This window comes from Ostrinia furnacalis, unplaced genomic scaffold, assembly GCF_004193835.3.
Source record: "Ostrinia furnacalis isolate ACB-3 unplaced genomic scaffold, ASM419383v2 OfSCF2800, whole genome shotgun sequence".
Lineage (NCBI taxonomy): Eukaryota > Metazoa > Arthropoda > Insecta > Lepidoptera > Crambidae > Ostrinia > Ostrinia furnacalis.
This window is the reverse complement of record NW_021133039.1, coordinates 167,343-188,704: the sequence shown is the minus strand read 5'-3', so window position 1 is coordinate 188,704 and position 21,362 is coordinate 167,343. Positions and strand designations below refer to the sequence as shown.

The 21,362-nt window shown below is 38.0% G+C and overlaps 3 protein-coding genes across 3 annotated transcripts in view; 1 reads left to right on the top strand and 2 right to left on the bottom strand.

Moving 5' to 3' along the window:
- The window catches only part of LOC114356376 (uncharacterized protein K02A2.6-like), a 341,613-nt gene extending 322,306 nt beyond the window's left edge, over positions 1-19,307 (bottom strand). Inside the window, exon 1 of the mRNA XM_028309511.1 lies at positions 15,740-19,307. Within this exon, the coding sequence (XP_028165312.1) occupies positions 15,859-19,095 (3,237 nt within the window). The 5' untranslated portion in view covers positions 19,096-19,307 and the 3' untranslated portion in view covers positions 15,740-15,858. The remainder of the gene's footprint in view (positions 1-15,739) is intronic.
- LOC114356377 (uncharacterized) lies at positions 580-6,727 on the top strand. The gene is made up of 3 exons (XM_028309512.1): positions 580-696; positions 2,563-5,126; positions 5,961-6,727. Exon 2 carries the CDS (start codon positions 2,843-2,845, stop codon positions 5,123-5,125), a length of 2,283 nt encoding a protein of 760 aa, XP_028165313.1. The 5' UTR covers positions 580-696; positions 2,563-2,842; the 3' UTR covers position 5,126; positions 5,961-6,727.
- On the bottom strand, positions 12,259-14,306 carry LOC114356388 (RNA exonuclease 4-like). Its single transcript, XM_028309538.1, has 3 exons — positions 14,024-14,306; positions 12,694-12,834; positions 12,259-12,591 (listed from the first exon to the last, which is right to left on the bottom strand). Exons 1-3 carry the CDS (start codon positions 14,219-14,221, stop codon positions 12,454-12,456), a joined length of 477 nt encoding a protein of 158 aa, XP_028165339.1. The 5' UTR covers positions 14,222-14,306; the 3' UTR covers positions 12,259-12,453.
- Positions 19,308-21,362: the final 2,055 nt, after the last annotated feature.

The following is a 21,362-nucleotide window of genomic DNA, read 5'->3' as shown; positions in this document are numbered from 1 at the left end:
CGGACCTTGGGAACCGAATGCTAAATTACTGTTTCGGACCATTTCCCCTAAATTAATTAAAATTTCGGAAAATCTAAATTATGCTGGCTCTTTCCTTGCACAAAGGCTTAGTATTGCCATTCAGCGAGGAAATGCAACCAGCATCCTCGCCTCTTTGCCTCACTTTTATTTTTGAGTAAAATAAGTTTATATTTTTATTTTGTTTAGTGTTAAGTTTGCCTTAGTTTAAAAAAAAATGTTTATTGTAAATAAAGATTAATGACCCGTGAAAAAAAAATTAGTGTAAGGAAATAATACTAGACATTATAAAAAACAGTGGTGGTACCTACCTATTTTCGTTTCATTGTCATTTAAGAATATGAAATCTTTTACAGTCAAACTATACTATTACCAAGCAAAATTACGACATTTACAACAACCCTAGTTTTCTAAAAGTAAATAAATTCATGTTTTAAAAAGCAAACATAGATAAAACTAATCTTACGAAACCTGAAAATAACGAAAATATTTACCCCAAATAAAAGGTACTTTTTCAACAACGTGCAACCCCAAACTATGCGGTGGTGAAATCATCATCACAGAAACGTCAAAACCGTCCACCATTGCTCCTATCATGTCACCGTTCCGTCACTAAATGCCCGTACGATCATAAAACTAAGGCGGTCTTGCTGCCATGCACAAAATCAAGATTTTCAGGTAAATAAACCAATTATTTATCTTACGACAAAATTTGCAAGTGGTGGGACGAAAATTAGATGTTTACACAAACGTAATGCAGAATCATCATAACCTAACTTTCAGTGTGAATTTTAATGATTGTAATGTACTGTGTGTGTTTTTGCGGTGGGTATCTCGTTGTGATGCATTATTGAAGTGTTTCGAATAGTTTATACATGTTTAATGTGATGTTTACATGTATTTTTTAACTTAGTAATGTTGCTGGGTGGCAATTCAGTACTGCATTTTAGATGTGTGTATTATTTTTATTATCACTACCTACACCTTGTAAACCGTTCTATGTGATCTTTCACGGGGCTGGATCCACCATTTGATGTTAAGTTAAATGAATAATGTATTAAAATTTATAGATAAGACAAGGAAAAAATATTACCATTACAAATAAGTTGTTCAAATAGATTTGAATTTGGGGAGATTACAGATGCTTGATCTCTTTATTCAAGTCATGTACTTTGTAACCTTATTTATAATTTGATGGCAATTAATTATTATTTTTCCTTGTCTTTGTTTCCACAAAATAATGTTAATCCATAGACAATAATAATCTAAATTACATAGATTGTCTATGCATACAAATGAGTAAAATGAAAATCGCCTCTAATACCTACTTTAATTATTTGAATTGAAATAAAGTTACACTTTACAAAAACGAACTTTTAAAAAATACTCTTGCATTTATTTGTTTGGGCTAGCCTATGAAACGATTTTGAATCGAATTTCACTGGCCGATAGCTGATGTTCAAAGAGTAGGATAGTACTAGATTAATAAACAATTTTGTTTTAGAAAAAAAAACCTTTAAAAATGTTTAATTCTCAGGAAACCAGTTTACAAAGACCTGTCATTTGTATAGGACCTTATCTACGAGAGAGCTCAATACCTAGAACAGAATTATTTATTTCCTACTAGCTTTTGCCCGCGGCTTCACCCATGTGAAATTTAGTGTCACAGATCGTCATAAATTATACCTATATGTTATTCTGGGTTATAAACATTAATACTGTAAAGTTTCGTCAAAATCCGTTACTTTTTGCGTGAAAGAGTAACAAACATCCAGACATCCAAACTTTCGCATTTATAATATTAGTAGGAAGACATTGTGTAATCGAAATAGATGTATCCCAGATGCAATGTTTTTGCTAGCAGTTAGCATAGTGTATTTCATGAAGATATGCACTTGCATATGTTTGTCTCGAAGCGCTGGTAGGGCCCAAAAGATAAGGAGACAAGTAAAGTGCCCCATAAGGGCTACCTTTTCTTTTTTTATTGTTTACTATATTTTGACGTTCATAAGTGCCACTTGTGGTCTAAACTGAATAAATATTTTTGATTTTGATAAATGTAGGTAGATTTTTTCTAAGTAAAATATTTCATTTTTATGAAGTGGAATGTTGTAATGATGATGATGAAAGGTAGATTTATAATAAGTAAGGCCTGGCATAGGCGCATCTAGGTTTATTTTTCAGGGGGACTGTGTCCCTGACTTGCCATGTCACTGGGGGGTGGGTGCGATTAGTATCAAGGTCATGGTTACTACTCATCTTTAAATTAGCCCAATATGGTGGGGGGCCTTGTTGACTATTCTGAGGGGCGGTCCCCCCGCTATACACAGGGTGTCCCAGAATGGGTGAATCAAACTGCTAGGGCAGGTAGCTCTACTAATGTACTATCCCTAAAAAATATGAAATTGATTCACCCATTCTGGGACACCCTGTATACGCGCGTGAGGCCCGATTTCCTCCCGCTATATACGCGCATGAGGCGGAGCGGAGCGAAACGGCAGAGTAATAGTAATAGGTACTAAAACTTATTTTTCTTCTTTCCAGATCTTGAAATGCGGTGATATTCTACGATCAAATCAAGTCCGGTTTTTTTATTCAGCCAAAATTGACAAAATCTCTTCTAGGGAAGCCAAATTTTAAGTTGCGCACAAACCATAAGCGTTTCGGACTTCGTACGGGCCACAAATTCTCCATCTTTGTTTCAATTTTATTATTATACGCTATATAGCTCGCTCGGGCTAAGGCACCATACTTAAGCCATATCTTGGTTACAAGACAGGTGAATCGTTGTACAGATATAATTTTTATAAAGTTTTACTAAGCGATGGCTGAGGATAAGGTTGAAAGTGTAGCCACTGGGCTGCAGGAGTTGTCCCTTTTGTCTTTCCGAACGGTCGACGATGTTAAGCGACTGGCGAGGCATTTCCGGAACGTCGTCAACCATCCTCTAACGCAAGAGAACCAAAGCATTCTCAACTACTTGAAGAATCTGGACGAAACACACCGCAAAGTGTTTCTCCAGAAACGGGAGGGGGTTGAAGTGGAATACATTTTCACGACGGAAAAGAAAAGCAGCTTGCAGCGCCAACGTTTTAACAGCTTGCCGGTTAGCGAAGTGCCTGAACTGCTGAAGGCAGAATTGAGCAATGCGGAGAACGCAAAACAAGTGCACATTTGCATCGATTGCAATGTGGAAATCGAGTTGAATGACGAAGAACCATTGATGGAGTCTTTGCAAAAACATTTCAACTTGGAAGTCCATCTGCCTAAGTTGAAACGCGAGAGCATAGACGTGGCTGAGCCCATCATCCTGCCCAATATGTCTAGGAGGCTTTCCGCCATGGAATGCGGCGAGACTCCCGCTCAGAATCTGGCTATGCTCATCCAAAGACCGGTGGAGAAGTTAGACCGCGCGTTCTCAGCTAAACTCGAAGCGGCGTTGATCAGGAACTTGCCTGACAACTCTGAGGCCAGCATCGATGCCGCTGTCAAGTTCTATCAGTCGACCTACGATAAACTTTGCCGAGAAGTGGTGGCGATAGACTTTTCGACTCAGACAAGCGCGGTCGCCCCTATTATCATGAGTATTAAAGACAATGTCTACCAAAATTTCGCTTCTGACGCCAATAAGAATATTGATAATGACGACAACGATCAGGGAGCCGACAAACCGGTTAAGAATCAAGTGAAGAAGTACCGCTACTACGGTCCTATAGAGAATTTCATCCTGAAACTGTTAGGCAACCATAAGCTCCTATCGTTGGTCGACGATCGCACCGGCAAGCTGGCATTCTTCTGCATGGCCTGCGAGTATTACACGCTGCGTTTCCGTTACGACAGCGTTCTGAACCACGTGTTCAGCGAAACACACATTCACAACTTGTCTTGCATTCTGCAAGCCGATAAGCACATTCCATTTACGATGGAGGAACGGTCGATGGAGAAAATCAAAGAGATGAACAGGAAGTTTTTATACGGGCACGATATTACGGAGGATGCGAACGGTCTTAAATGCGGGCTGTGCAAGACGTCTATTGAATCGGTAGAGGCGTCGACTGTGCATATACTGGATGAGAACCATTTAGCGCGTCTGTCTGATAAGCTATTCCGTAGAATGAAGCTGAACAACCCTGATGGCGCGATCCCAGACGAATGGGGACCTAAAGATTTGGACTGGACCAAATTCTTGGGCAGTACCGGGAAACCGCAGAACAATCGGGACCATGTAGTGATCGAGAACTTCATAAAACCGTCCGGGAAAATTGCGAACTACTGCACATGCTGCGACATGACCTTGAAAGGGCCGAGGCAAGTGTTGTTCAACCACATCCGGCAGAAGAAACATTTGCGGAACGCAGCGCCGCACAAACTGTCTCTACTCTATAAAAACTACTGCCGCCCTGCGGAGTATTTCGCTAGCTTCGGCAATTTCTACGCGTGCATGTTGTGTACTAAATACGTCGCTGTGCCGTCTTTTTCCGCGATCGTAGAGCACTTTGAGAGCCCGATGCATGTTGAATCTATCGCCAAAACTGTCCGCTCGGCTATGTACCCCGATTCAGTTGATCGCGACATTCTTCTGCTGAACAAAATCGCGGTGTCTCAAGGGGGAATATGGTGCAATTTTTGCAGTGTCCCTTTCCAGTCGATTCAGGAAGCGATCACGCATATACTAACCAGTGTAGATCACCAGAACTTGGCTGCTGAAGCGAAGATAACCGCGAATAGAGGGGACATAATAAGCGTCTATATGCGAGGCAACTACATACTATACACTGAAGGCAGTACCTTCAGTTGCGTAGTCTGCCAGTGCGTCTTTAGTTCCATTCGCTCCTTGCTGGCCCATTTGGTGTACGCCGATCATTTCGTGGAGAAACCGTCTTCAGAATGCGTCTTCCGTTTCTATTTGGAGTTGAAGCATAATATAGGGATGTTGGGGCGAAATAAGTACGTGTATTACGACTTTGGGAAACTGCGCTGTGGCGTGTGTGAGGCGGATGTTTTAGAGGGAGAGAACGCGAAGAAACACGTTGTGTCTCAACGTCATAGGGAATCGATGGGTGCCAGCTATGTGAACGTTAGTTTGGACGCATCTGCAGTGGAGTAAGGTGAGACTTTTGTTTCAATAATGATAGTCCAAGGCTGGGTTGCACCATTTAACTATAACTTTAACCGGTGTTTTTGTATAGAGTTTGACAACTTTTGACATTTTTTACAGTTAAAGTGAAGGTGGTGCAACTCAGCCTTAGATTTATAATAGTCAGTTTTTTATTTTTATTTGATATCTTTAAATTGGTTTTTCTGTAAGCTTATTATGTTGCTCATCGATAAATAAATAAAATATCGGCTAAGGGGATTTTTAGACTTTTAAGCCTTAAGCAGACCAAACGCAGGGCAGCGCGGTTTTCGAATATTTAAATTTTTGAACGTTGCAACTGCTTTGAGACTGCGCTGCTTTCAGTGTGCCTCAGCCGCGCTGCAACTGACCCGCACTGCTTTTGACCCGCGTTTGGTCTGTGGAAGCCTTTAGTGTAAGTTCCCCTGAGGTGATATGAAGGGGATAAATGAACAAAACGTCTATAAATTCTCTGAGTAGGTGATCATCTATGAGAATTTGCATAATAAGCCGATAAAAAGTTAAATCCTCTGAGCAGATGATCAAGGGGATAATGAACAAAAGTCTATAAATCCCCTTCATTATCATCATTTCAGCCACAGGTCGTCCACTGCTGAACATAGGCCTCCCCCAATGACTTCCACATCGCCCGGTTGGTAGCGGCCTGCGTCCAGCGCCTTCCTGCTACCTTTATGAGGTCGTCAGTCCACCATGTGGGTGGACGTCCCACGTATTGACCAAAACCCACGATTTTAGTGACATTTTTATTTAAAAAAAGATTTTTATATTGGTGAATGCTATAAAAAATTGTTTTCTTTCTTTCCAGGATATGTGTGTTGTCAGCCGCTGGATTGGGGTCCGAGAAGAAATTAGATTTTATTATACATAGATAGACTACAAAATAATGCGGAAAAATAATACACATAATTTTGGAACGACTACACTCTGCCTGTTTTGTGAGTTTTTTAATTTGATTTTATGGCTTGGCTTATATCATAAAATATGCATGTTTTTATAATGAAATACCCTCAAAAATGTATTAAAAAGTACTTGCCACCATAATTTGGACCTCATTACGTTTTAAAAAGGTTCATTTTGACAAAAAAATGTGCTATGTCAGGGACCGTTTTGCCTGTCGGTTAGTGTTGCCAGTATTTTAAGCTTTATTGAGTTGTAACAAGTATCAAAATCAACGAAAAAATGTTCTATGTAAAGTCTAGTTTTTTAAGTCGTTGTGAAGTAATGTATATTATTTTTGTGACATTATACATAAAGTTATATGTTTGGGTCAGGATTTTGATTTGAGAATGCAGATTAAAAGATTCAGTAAATATAGAATAATGCCTTATTTCACCATGAATCCCTAATTTACTAGACTTTGAAACCTGCGTTCTCTGTCAAATGCCGACTCGAATCAAAAGGTCAGTGGTAATCAGTGTTAATAAGGCCTATAAATGAATTATGTACAGATGGACGTGCACAAACTAAAATGTGTGTATTTAATAGTTTAATTATTTACTATAGTCTGGTCCGTGAGCACGTAGAATTTTGTCCAATGACCCCTAGCTACCCATTCTTATCGCTCGCGCGTAATTATGTTGCTATCGCGCTCGCACACTCACTGCGGGCGCCCGTCGCACAGTCGCGACAGCAATATAATTACGCGCGAGCGATAAGAATGGGTAGCTAGGGGTCATTGGACAAAATTCTACGTGCTCACGGACCGGGCTTTACACGCGTTCTGCGGTCTGTGGTCAACTCAAACAATTTTATTAATTTGGGTCAAAGTAAACGCAGCTCGCGTCATATATGAACAATAGTTAATACAAATGTTTTATTCAGTACATAGGTCCTTTCTAGGGCACTTATACACGTCCCAAATATAGCTTGCCCTACCACCACTTCGGGACAACATATGGGCCGGTGCTAAGAAGAAGTGGCGGAAGAAACTCAGTCACCTTTGTCAACTATTATGACACTGCGGGAACAAGCAAAGAACGCAAACTGACATGGGGATGCGTTTTGACATGATCGCAGAACGTATTCAGTGTGGCACATGCTTAAGGACGTAGCACACTTATCAACCCGGAAAGGGATCGTAACCCGAGGCGGTCAGTATTTGTATGAAACTTCATATTGTCGGCCGTTTGGTGTAGTGGTTCGAAACGGACTACTATTCCGGGGGTAGCGGGTTCGATTCCCGCACAGTACAAACATTTGTGTGCATGAACATATTTGTTTGTATTGGACTGGGTGTTTTCTATGTATAATAAGTATGTATTTACAAAATAAAAGTATTTAAGTATGTTTATATCCGTTGTCTAGTACCCATAGTACAAGCTTTGCTTAGTTTGGGACTAGAAGTGCAGTGCAAAATGTCTAAGGATATTTATTAATTTATTATTTATTATATTACAACGCTCACTTATCCGCACCTTAACGTAAACGCATCGCCTCGCGGTTGACAGCGAAAGGCGATACGATGTTGATCCCTTTCCGAGTTGATGACGCCCGTATTCACAAACGATGCTTGCTTAAGTGAAGCAGCAAATCGAACGCACAGCGTTGAATAGAGCTCTGTCATTGGTTTGAGGGTCACCCTGTGCGTCCACGCGCACTGTGAGACCTCATAGTAATGTTTGTGAATACGGGCGTAAGTCTGTTATGACCTTTAATCAATTTTTAACTATGTTTTAGCGAAATGTTGTTACACTAGCTATTTACCGTGGTTGTCGTTGAGTTTTGCATATATTTTATCGTGCCTAATGCAAGTTGTAACGGCCTGTATGTCGAGTAGTGTTGCCGTGTTGTCGATGGATTAAATGTCGATAGTTTTGAAATGTCGCTCAATTTATAGGAATATCGATTCTACTGAGACAGGGAAATGATTAAGGATTAATTAATTAAGGCTTAGTTGCACCACCTAACTTTGACCGTAACTTTAACGATAACCGGTGTTTTTTGTGTCTCAGTGCCCCATAAGGGCTACCTTTCCTTTTTTTATGTAAATGACATTTTGACGTTCATAAGTGCCACTTGTGGTCTAAACTGAATAAATATTTTTGATTTTTTTTAATGGCAACCAAACCTCTCTGGGAGGTTTATTTCTGCCAATGTCGAGTGAAAAATAATTGACAAAATTATCAATAGAACGTGGGTGTTTCAGTTCTATTGATTTTTCATGGATTCCGTGGAGTTAAGTATGCCCGTAAGCAGGTTTCGAGACGCCACCGGGTCCAAAGCGGGTTGTTCATACGACAACCCACTCGACACTCGATGCGCGCTCAAATTCGAAGTATTTCAATGTTTTTTATAATTTATCACTTCACTGCACTTTAGAACACAAAATAACACCAAATTTGTACACTAAAGTCCATTAAATAATAAATTGAAACCATTAAAACAGATCGACCATGCTTCCCGTTCAACTACCCTCCACGGAATCCCTCCGACATTTTTGTATTTGATTTTGTATGGAGTTTGACAGATTTTTGACGTTTGTCAAAGTTAAACTAAGATGGTGCAGCCCAGCCTTACCTTTGTTTATCGCCCGTCATCCGTTTAGCAATTGAAGGTTATCGATCCTTAACTTCGAACTCCTATGTTCTTCTGATTAATATCGTTGCGGGTCCAATGACAGTTTTCTTTTATAATATTAGTAATTTGTATTGAACAACTAAATAGTCCCGTTAGAGTAGGCGCACACCGTTGATTTTTAGTTGGCCGATAGTTGTGCCCGATTTTAAATTGTATGAAGAATCGGCCAAATCGAATCGGCGTAGTGTGCGCACTCCCATACATGCCCATACTGATCAACTGCCCGACTAAACTATCGGCCGACGAAAAATCAACGGTGTGCGCCTACTCTTAGCCCCTCGTACTAAGCTAAATATGCTTGTGTCACGAGTGAGCTCACCACAATAGTGGAGCGGCGGCGAACCCGCGTTCCTCGGATATGACTCGCGAGCAAATACAGCAGCGTCAAATAGTTCGTGGCACCCAAAGTGGCCAAAAAGTTGACAGCAACCTTATTCCAATGAGGGCTATCGTTTTTATACTTAACAGTTGGCACCCCTGGCGATTGACAGGACCTTACTCTACAGTGGCGCCATCTTGATGAGTGCAAATGCGATAGTCCTCCTACCACTTTAGCGCTCGCCAATTGGTGCCACTGTCTTCGCTACTAGCAAGTGACAGGACCTTACTCTACAGTGGCGCTAACTGGTGATCGATATAGTATTGTTTTAAACTTTCATGGTCACTAACATAATTATTATTGACGGGATTGCTACCATGTACCTTAATTTTGAGTTTTCCGATATTTCGGCAAAACTATCGATATATTTATCGACAGGCAACACTACTGAAATATATTTAGAAAAGACTGATAAGAAGGCATATACCCACCTTCCACATCAAGCTGTTTTGTTGCAATATAACCCTTATTACAATACTTCAGGGCTCATTCCCAGTAAGACATGATTTTTGCAGTAGTGGGAACTGTATTCCCACTTTCGTAGTGGTAAGATAGTTCCCACTATATTTTGAACTTTATTCCGTTGTGTTAAGGTGCGAAAAACAATGAAAAATTTGGATTTGTTATGCGACCTTCACCAGATCGTCGGTCCACCTAGTGGGGGAGGGCTGCCCGCGCTATGTCTTCCGGCTCGTGGTCGCCATCGTGTGTACTTAAAGTATTCTGCGTTGTCAAGTGCAATACATTTTAATCGTTTTTAGCCGGGGTTCGAAATTATCAAGATAATTACGCTTCTTAATAATTATCCATTATAAGAAATGTATTTGTCGAGTTAGTCGTAACGAATTTAGCATTATGTATTTGATTGCCGACTGTTGTCAAGTTATCCATCGCTAGTCGCGTAGAGCGTCACTTTTTTGTAATTATCAGTCTGCTAAATATCCATAATTATCGTGATAAGCATCATTGATAATTACCCTGTTTTTGGCAAAACTTCAATTATTTCATGTAGCTAATTTACTTTTACGTTTTTGGTCAATGAATTTTGACGTTATATCTGTATTATTATGTAGAAATCAATTGAGGGAATTTGACTTAAGCCTCTATAAGGTAGTGGGAATATATTTCCCACCATTTTTTAACCGTATTTCCTTGTTTTGAGGTCCAAAACTGAAACTGTCCAAGACTTATTATGCCCGTGAAAGGTTTAATTACGAAGAAAGATTCCCCGCAATAGATTATTGACTTTATACCGTTAATCTTAAGGTTTAAAATCGGCGGAACCTTGTTGGTGTGGTTTTTTGACACAATACGACTGTGATTTGTTAAATCGAGGTCTTTTTAACTATTGAAGACTACTGGTCTACATAATTTTATTGATCGCAATAATTGGTTTCTTTTGCTACAGAACTTTGAATCTGTATTATTATGTACGAAATCAGTTGTGTGTGGCTTCTATACGGCAATGGGAATATATTTCCCACCATTTTTTTAAACCCGTTTTAGAGTCTAGATCTAAATTCAAATTTCAAATGATTGAGTTTATTCTATAGTCGTGTATTTAATTGTATGTTTTTTTTAATTTTCTGCAGCAAAAGAAACTACTATCCCATTGTATTAGGTGACCGACAGAACGCACTGACTCCCATACATCAGGCACTGACTGTTATGGCCTAGACCTGTACTACGATGACTTCTTACTGTCGCAACGTTTGTCGTTCGCCTGCTACAACGGGTTAAGGACGAAGCACACTTATCAAACCGGAAACGGATCGTAACCGTATCAACTGGAGGCGGTCAGTATTCTTTGTATGAAACTCCGTACTGCAACGCACACATATCCGCACCGTAACTTAAACGCCTCGCTTGCGTAAGGCGATTATCACACTGCACCGCGCTCCGCCGCGGTACGCGGGACGACAGATTTAATCATTGTATGCAAGTACCTCAGTTTGTATAGAAAACACGCGCGGCACAACACACTGACAACGCGTCTGCGCGCGGGATTTTTTATATGAAATCACGCGGACCGCGGCGGAGCGCGGTACAGTGTGATAATCGTCTCAAGGCGATACTGTGAACCCCTTTCCGGGTTGATAAGTGTGCTATGACCTTTACTCAGTAAGGAACCTGGCTGTTTCAAGGTGCATTCTGTTATACTATTAATTGTGAATCCCAATTATCGGATGATTGTTTACAATGAAATTTTAATAAATGAAATAATTTTATAATTTACACCGAGTTTTATTTGGGGCATAAATTTATTATTCCTATTAGAGCAACTGTGACAGACAAAATTCCACGCGGGCCAAGTCGCGGGCGGAAAGCTAATTATAAATGTGAAAGTAACTCTGTCTGTCTGTCTTGCTTTCACGCCTAAACCACTGAACCGATTTTGATGAAATTTGGCATAAAGATAGTTTGAGTCCCGGGAAAGGACATAGGATAGTTTTTTTCCCGGTTTTTGAAACGGACGCGCGCGATAAATTTTTTCTATGACAAACAAAATTCCACGCGGGCGGAAAGCTAGTATACTAATAATAAATATCCTTGAAATGGACATTTACACTGCGGTTCTAGTCCCAAACTAAGCAAAGCTTGTACTATGGGTACTAGACAACGGATATAAGTAAACATACTTAAATACTTTTTTTTTTGTAAATACATTCTTATTATACATAGAAAACACCCACAAACAAATAATAATATGTTCATGCACACAAATGTTTGTACTGTGCGGGAATCGAACCCGCTACCTCCGGAATAGTAGTCAGTTTCGAACCACTACACCAAACGGTACTAATAAAGAATAATTGTTTCAAGTTGAAAAATCAAGCTCGAATTAAGAGAAAAATTTAGCTTTTGAAATACAAAATAATACAATACAAATCTATTTTAGATTTATGCCCGTTTTCACCATCAATCCCTAATTTTTAAATTACTCCTATGGTAAAAAATAACAGGAATTTTATTTACATAGGTGTCACTTAAAAATTAGGGATTGATGGTGAAAACGGGCATTAGTCTCCTACACGCAAAAATAATGTTATTTTTGGAAAAGTAATGAAAGATAGTGTCTTTATTAGTCGGTAGATGGCAGTACAATCAGAAAAATGAAACTCGTTTGATTTTTAGTGACAAATATTTATTAAAAAAAATATTTTATGTAGCTTAACATACAAAAAAAAATCTACAATATTAATTGTACGTTTTTAATTGAAGTATACATGTTGGTTTCCTAATAAAAAATGTAGATGGCGCTAGGTGGTCATTTTTGATACACTGCAAAAAAAAATAAGTAGGAATTTTATGTAGCGCCTTTCTAGCAGATTCTTCCAGTCTACTACCAGTTATAGGTCTTGTACAATTTCATGCAAGTGCGAGCGTCTTCCACGGGGTCGTGGGCGCCATTTTGGATGCGCTCTCCTAAGACTTTTTCAGCGAGGACCTTCAGAGACGGCTTTTCACCGTAGGGGTTATACTGAAATAAAAAAAAAGGTTTATAGGTATTATTCTAATAATAATATCCGGAACAGTATCCATAACCGAAACTTCATATCCCTAACACCTTGATTTTCAGTACCTTTTTAAATGGAGGATACTGGGCAACGTCTCGAATGTTATGAGAAGGGTGTGTCAGTCCTAACATCTTCAAATCTACATCGGCGACAGAGTGGCCAATCAGAAGGCATCCGGATATTTCGTTCCTGACCCTTGTTTGGACCTGAAAAGAAAGAATCTATATGTAAAAAGCAAATACAACTAAAATGAAATGCACCCGGGGCGATCAGCCCCCCCCCCCCCCTGTCATAAGTCCTACCCCTGGTACCCCCAGGATTTTGGGGGTTACCTACCGATTCGAAGATTGAAAGACAATCGCACCCCCTCCCCCCGTATCATGACATAGTGCTTGTCAACAGAGGCAGGACCGCTAATCATTAACTCACTGACTAATCAATTTCACGAAATTCTACCCCTAAGGGGGGTAAAACTGGGTCCACCAATTAATGAACCCTATTTGAATGGTCTACAGTCTACACAATACACAAAAGCTCGGTCTATATTTAACTCATAAAGTTAGTAAGTAAGGCCTTTTTAACTCCGCAAATGACATTTACTGAAAGCGCCCAAATGACATTAAAAATACTCGTACCTTATATTAATAAAGGCTTTATTAATCTAAGACTTAAGTATACCTCACCTAGAGGGATGGTATTAATATTGTAGATAATATATATTTTTTATTAAAGAAAGCATTCCTTTATTTTTTAAAAGAAATAATGAATGCAGTTCGCATTCAAAGATTTCCAAAAATTTGTTTGCCACACCCGGGAATCGAACCAACTAAAATTACACCCTGTATTTTTATTGCATCGATCGTTAGGGTTAAGTATAAGGATGAAATCTCTCTAACAAACTGAAATCATCTGATTTCATGGTTTTCCTTTCATTTGATTTACCAAGCAAATTTGGGTCAAAAAGCAAGAGTTTTAATTAGTCCGTCAGTTAACGTATCAAAAAATACTCTACATGTATTTTTCACTTTTTCAAACTAATGAAAATTTAAAGAGATAAAGCGCGCCATAGTTCATAAGAAGAGGCCCGTGACGTCAATGCGTGCATAAAAGTGCCGCACGTTGTGACGTCGTGCGGAAGTGCAACGCACCATAACTATGTAATTATTTGTTAGATTGACAAATAAAAATATATGTGTCCAATATTTTTTGTTATTAAACATGACGGACTAAAAAATTTTTTTTAGGAAACTAGCCTAGTTAAAATTGACAATTGAAATCCGGATTTGTACAAGGATTAATTAATTATGGGAAACGGGCGCTAGAAAATAGATTCGGAAAATATGTCACAGGGTTAAAAAGTAAGTAGGTAAATAAAAAGAAAATTATGACACTTACGGTCGAAAAACTGGGGGCGTTTCGTAGGTCGCTTGGGTTAATTCCAGTTAAATCGTATCTATAATCGGTCACCGTAGCTATAGGTGACACAAATGTATCCAAAATGACCCTTAGATTTTCGTCTACTAACGCCACCTTGGCCAAGATGTGCTGGTTCCCACTGGCCACCATTTCACAGTCAATTGCCAGCTTCCTCATTTTTGCAAAAAACTTTTCTTACGTTTAAGAATATCGCAAATTACAGCTGAAACTCTAAACAGGGAATGAGTTAAGTGGGTGTGGTTGGTTAGTTTTATAGGTACGATTTTTTATTATCTGTGCGTCGACTCAAAGTATGGGGGAATACCCTCACTAAAGGCTTGCTCGATGAGGGTTGCCAGGGCCCCGCCCCGATTGCGCTAAATTTTTTTATCTTCAATGCGTCCGGACGACGAACGAACTTCAGCTGTTTCGACGACCGTTTCGAGGTGTCGTTTTGACAGCTAGTTGAAACGAAGAATACTTAGAGCAGCTGCGCCTTTGAGTAAAGTTAGAAAATTCTTCAAAACAAAGTAAGGGTACTTCTCATTAATTTATACTCAAATTTGATGGTCACACAACAATAGTTCATAAACGGTATAAGTTAGAACAATAACTTTGAAATCAGGTGATAAAATATCTATTTAGCTACATACGAAATAAATTTTATCGTAATAGAAGCAAAAATAATACGAAAACATCACATGAAACGATAAAAAACGGGGTCATTTTTCGCGTTCTCATCGTGTCACACCTTCGGTTGCAATGAAACATTTGGTTACTGCATTAACAATTTTCATTTAATTTGTGTGTAGCATATACTAAAATCATCGTAATTAAATATACTTTCCACACAATAGTCAAAAAAATATCTTCTTATAATTATTTCGAATTGAGAAAGCGAAATACGTTGGTCACACGATTTTAGGTACCTAAAATTATGAGTAATAATACAAGATTGCCGTTAAACCGAACACCAGCAACCAATCACAGCGTTCTATTCGGTTAACGTCAGTCGCGCTCCGGCCATTGGGGAGGTGAGATAGGTCGATCGTGGCTCTGGGAAAAAAATACGTAACTTTTTGTGATTAAGGTAAACGGCTACTAGTTCGTGATAGTACGTAAGTTCGTATAGCCTGACCAGGAACATAAAAACCCTCGCCATGTTGCGGAAAACTAATGGTACTAATTTCTTTTAATGGCAACAGTAACTGAAAACTTCATTGACATGTCACCTTGCATGTCAGTCTATTGCTGTCAAAGTGTAAACAAACTTTATTTGAAATGTGCGCAATTGGTATTATGAATTAAATTGCTAAAATATTTTTATAGTCGTGAAAGAAAAGTGGTTCACAATGTGTTAAAGTATTTGTCGAAGAGAAATACTAAGGGTTTGGACAATATTTTCATTGAATAATGTTTCCGACAAAGGTTGTCAAATTGACTGACATGTTTATCGTATAGTACAGTCCACTATGAAAATTTGCTGTGGTTTGTTTCAACTAACTACCTATTTTAAATTTTTTTGTCACTTTCTAAGTGTTGAATTTTATGGGATTGGGAAAGAAGTACCGAGTTTGAAGCGTTCATGAGCAGACATTGCAGTTGAATATTCAAGTTCTGAATTTGATTATTGACGAATAAATAAATTCTACTAGCTCGATTGATGGTTTCATTTAATTTATTTAAATCAGGTTACTCTTTAAATAGACTTAAACAGACACTCTACATTAAAGTTAAACATCAGACATTACTAACATTATATCAGTCCTTCACAGTCACTAACACAATTTATGTTTATTAAACAGTAACTTAAATTATAAATCTAACCGTCTTGGGGGTCTTATAACTCTTCCAAACCTAGAGCGCCTTGTACCTGGAGTTGTATGCTCTTCAATAGACGGTGACACTGTATGTGATGTTGGAGATGTATCGACATCTGGACTTCTTTTTATCATCTCTTGAGATACAGTTTGAGGTGACTGCGGAGGCTTCAAAATATGTTGTCTGTTTCTCCTTCCTATAAATCCATCAGGCCCTTCAACAGTATAAGATCTAGGCTGATCACATTTAGATCTTACTGTACCTGTGATCCATGGAGTATCTGGCATTTTCTTAAAATAGACTTTATCTCCTTCTTGTAGTTCTGGTAATGTTCTAGTTTTCCTGTCATAGTAATCTTTCATTTTCTTCTTATTTTCTTCCTTTGTTTTTACATATTCTTGAAACTTAACTGTTTTTGGTTTTAAATTCTTTGTGACTGTAGGTAATTGTGTTCTAAGTGAACGTGACATTAACAATTGTGCTGGAGATGGTAAGTTTCCTCTAGGTGTATTTCTGAATTGAAGCAGAGCAAGATATGGATCTGTTCCGGACTCTTCAGACTTGGTAAGTAAACGTTTACATATCTTTACTCCTGACTCTACCAACCCATTAGACCTTGGCACATAAGGACTTGACGTATTGTGGTGAATTCCCCACTCAAAAACAAAATTCTTAAACTCGGCTGAATTAAATGGAGGCCCATTATCTGAAAACAATTCGATAGGGATACCATGTCTACTAAAAATACTTTTCAGTGAAACAATTACTGTTTTGGCGTTAGTACTAGCTACTGACATTAGTTCAATAAAATTTGAGTAGTAATCTTGTACCACTATATATTTCCTAGATCTATAATCCATGAAATCGACACCAACTTTTTCCCATGGTAGTAATGTGACGTCATGTGGAATAAGTGGTTCTGGAGCATTTGAACTTCTGTGTGACAAGCAAGTATGACAAGACTGTACGATATTTTTTATATCAGTTGACATAAATGGCCAAAATACATGACCTCTAGCAAACGCTTTTGACCTTTCAATACCTAAATGACCACTGTGTATTATTTTCAAAATGTCTGGCCTTAATTTTTTAGGTATGACTATACTGTTACTTCTGAAAATCAGATCATTTTCTGTATGTAAATCAAATCTATACTGCCAATATTCGTGCAAATCTTTGTGAACTTGACTTTTACTTGACGGCCATCCTTCTTTACAGTATTTTTTCAAAATCTGCAGACTTTCATCTTCATTAGTACCTTTGACTAACCACTCTAAGCGTTCTGATGAGACTGGTAATGACTTTATCAATAGATTTACATGAACAACTATATCATCATCTAATTCGTCTGAACTTGTTTCAGGAAGCGCTGCTCTAGACAAAGTATCAGCAATATACATGTGACTACCTTTTTTGTAAACGACATTTAGACTATAAGGTTGTATTTTCAACATCATTCTTTGAAGACGTGTTGGGACTTCGACTAAAGGCTTTTTAAACAATGTTATTAGAGGAGCATGATCTGTCTCTACAGTGACGGTTTGTCCATATATAAATTGATGGAACTTAATGCATGCAAAAACTATAGAATAGAGTTCTTTCTCTATTTGAGCCATTCTTTTCTGAGAATCAGTTAATGTTTTTGAAGCATAATATACGGGATGTTGATTTTGCAACAACACCGCACCAACAGCACTGCTACTAGCATCACTTTGTAGGACAATAGGATCACGAACATTAAAATGTGACAACACTGGGACTTTACATATTAGTTGTTTGAGACGACAAAATGTAGCTTCATGATTAGCAGTCCACTGCCAATCAGTAGATTTTTTCAGCAACTGACGAAGAACTTCTGTCTCACCTGCCATATTTTTAATAAAGGGACTCAAATAATTGAGCATACCTAAAAATCTCTGTAGATCTTTTAGACAAGTAGGCGACGGCATATCTTTGATTGCTCTGACTTTATCCGGATCAGCTGTGATTCCGTCTGCTGAAAATATATGTCCAAGATACTTAATACTCTCTTTGGCAAATGTACATTTTTCTTTGTTAAACTTGACATTGAATTCTTTTGCTCTATTAAATACCATGTTAAGACGATCATTATGTTCCATTTTAGTTTTTCCACTGACTAGGATGTCATCGCTGTACACCGCTACTCCAGGTATGTCACCAAATATTTCCGTCATGACTCTGTGAAAATATTCTGGAGCACAGTTGACACCGAATGGGAGACGCTTAAAACGATAACGGCCAAATGGTGTGTTGAACGTTGTGAGGTATGAACTCTTGTCAGACAATTTACACATCCAGAATCCGCTACTTGCATCCAGGGTGGAATAGAATTTCGCTCCTGCCACCTTGGCGCGAACCATATCAACAGATGGGATAGGATAGTGAGTCCTTTTTATGGCTTTATTTAGATTTCGGGGGTCTAAACATACCCGTAACTGACCATTTTTCTTTTCAATTAAAACCAAAGAACTCACCCACTCTGTTGGCTCTGTGACTTTGACAATGACATCCATTTTTTCTAATTTCTCGAGTTCTTGTTGAAGCTTCTGATGTAATGCGAATGGTACCTTCCTCGGAGCATCGACTTTTGGCTGGACTTCAGGACTCGTAGTTATGTGGCACTCACCAGGAAGACAACCCAGACCGGTAAAAACAGAATTATTACATTCAATAAGTTTATTTATATTTATATTTTGTGACTGACTTGACTGTGGTGGAAGTGACTGTGACTGACTCTTAGTGACTTTAGAACATAATTCTTGACTTGGATTTGACTCATTTTGATTTAAATTAGAAGACAATTGACTGATATCACAATCTGACATTTGCATGTTTGTAGAATCCACACAAAAAACTCTTTTAATTAATCCAATATCTGAGCAAGTAAGTTTACCTAATACAGTTGGAGAGTTGACATTTGCAATTATAAAATTAATTTCTTTTGACATATAAGTATCATTAAATTTAAATTCACACTTTAGGTTTTGTTGACCTAGGACTTCTAGACTATTTCCAGTGTAAGACTTTATTTTGATATTAGTTTCAGACAGTGCACTCTTAATATTAAGTGAATCATAGACATCTTTGGACATAATATTGACATCACTGCCTGTATCAATAATACAATTTATATGAGAATTATTTATAGTTAAATTAATTGACCATTCACTTGATGATGACTTGGATGACTGAATATGACCTATAAACATTTCATTTGACTGTACCTGTTCTGTATTATCATCTGACTCGACATACTTTACTGACTTTGACTTCACTGAACGACAACAAACAGCATAATGACTAGTGATGGTCAACTCGAGTAAGTAACTCGAGTTAACTCGAGTTGGGCGTAACTCGAACCCACTCGAGTTGAATTCTCTCTGACTCGAGTTCGTATCGTAATCCGAATGGATCCGACATGGACCGAAGATTGCCGATCATTTGAGTGTTGAGACTATGTTCATTTGAAGTTAACTTTAAACTGCCGGATATTGTTGTAGATTTTCGTGTTTTATGTTCTGTTTTTGAAAAATGCCAAGTGATAATAAATATAATAATTTTTTTAAATTAAAATTCAAGCCAAAAATCCATGAATAAATTATTATATTTCAAACAATATTTTTTTCTTTCTTACTTTAGTTAGTATGATTCTCCCAATACATTATAAATGATATGTTTTTAAATGTTAATACGAATCTAAGGGAATAAACTGGTAAAAATATGTAAAAAACTGACTTGTCCATCCAGTTAACTCAAGTTACGTAACTCGAGTACAACCCGAGTTACGTGGATTTTAACTCGGGTTAAATCGAGTTTTGTTTTTCCCGAGTTGGCCCATCACTAACAACACCGGCCATTTTGGAGGAAAAACAAAGTTGCCATATGTTAAATAGTAATTTCTACTACTCTATTAAGTAAATTATAACAAAAAATGTCACCGTTCAGTTTTAAATTAAAACAAATTAATTTCATTTTAAAAAAAGTTTTCACATTGTAATTAACAATATTCTGAAATATATTATAATTAAGAAAAAAATGAAAATATGAAGGAAACAGGAGCAGCGACATGCGTTTTAGGGTAGTTAAAAAGTATTGCTTCCTCATTGTTTGTTATAGCATTGCTGCAAAATCTGAAAAGCTTTTAAATATTTTAAGATGTGTTTCTGGAGTCTGGTGGGGTGCTCACCCAGCGTCATTAAGACTTTTATACAATGCTATTATAAGAAGTGTACTTGACTATGGCAGTTTCTATCTAGAGCCTTGTAATTTAGTTGGTTTAAGTAAATTGGATGCGATTCAATCTAAAGCGCTAAGGATTATAGCTGGTGCTATGAAATCGAGTCCAATTAATGCCTTGCAAGCTGAATGTGTTGAGCCCCCAGTGAAATTACGCCGCCAATATTTATGTGACAAGTATCTTTTCCGTGTACTTCAATTTGCTGACCATCATAAATATAGCAAACTCAACAGACTTAATGATTTAATTGATACTTCCTCTTATTGGTCACGTAAATCTCCTCCTTGTGTGATTATTAGTTTTCGTAAATTTATATCAATCCAAGCCCCAGTCTACAGAACCTCCTTTCTTCCGATCATCATCAACAGCCCTTTACAGTCCACTGCTGGACTATGAGCCTCCTCCACTATGGTGGAGGGATTTGCCATAATCTCCACGCTTGGCAGGCGGGTTGGAGATCGCAGTTTAAAAGATTGATGTTTTTCAGAGAGCGCTGCTGCCCATTCTCTGTTTGTTGTGTAGTCCCTAAGTCGCCTCTTACGACACCCGCGGGAAGAGTAGGGGTTGGTGACAAATGTATTCTACTCTGCCACGAACGAGCCCAAACTCGATGCATTTAAGTCGTTTTATTATAGAGTTCCTATGGCCACCTTCCAGCTCCATCATCAGATCAGCTCCATGTCATCATAATATTGCATGGTCATCCAAATCACATGTGTTTGCGAAATTTCAGCTTAATCGGTTGTCCTGGAAGTGGGTCTTAATTCAGCTTGCAAGATTCCACCCATACAAATTATGAGCCAGTCGTTGTAATATGACGTCAAGCGGCCCTACGTACGTTGACTATTAGCGGCAAAAACGGCCTATGTTTATTACTTAATATCTTCGTAAGTAATGGTCCGATTTGGATAATTCAAAAAGATATATCTTTCTTATGTCTTAAAGATTAACGTAGATACCAGTTTTATTGAATTTTCTACAACAGTACTGATCCTCATTCATACATACTTAAAGTTAATTAAAAGTAAGTACCTTTATAGGTACAAGGAAAATTAATATTATAATTTATCTTTTTAAACTATTACGACCGGATTTAAAGCTTTTAATAACAAAGTAACTACTAGACTACTAAATATAACATTTTAGATGTAAAATGTGGTTGTGGGTTCACCCAAGTGGATTTCTTAGTGTCCTGGTAAAGTGCATTTCAATTTTAAATATTTGATCTTTTTATTAAAG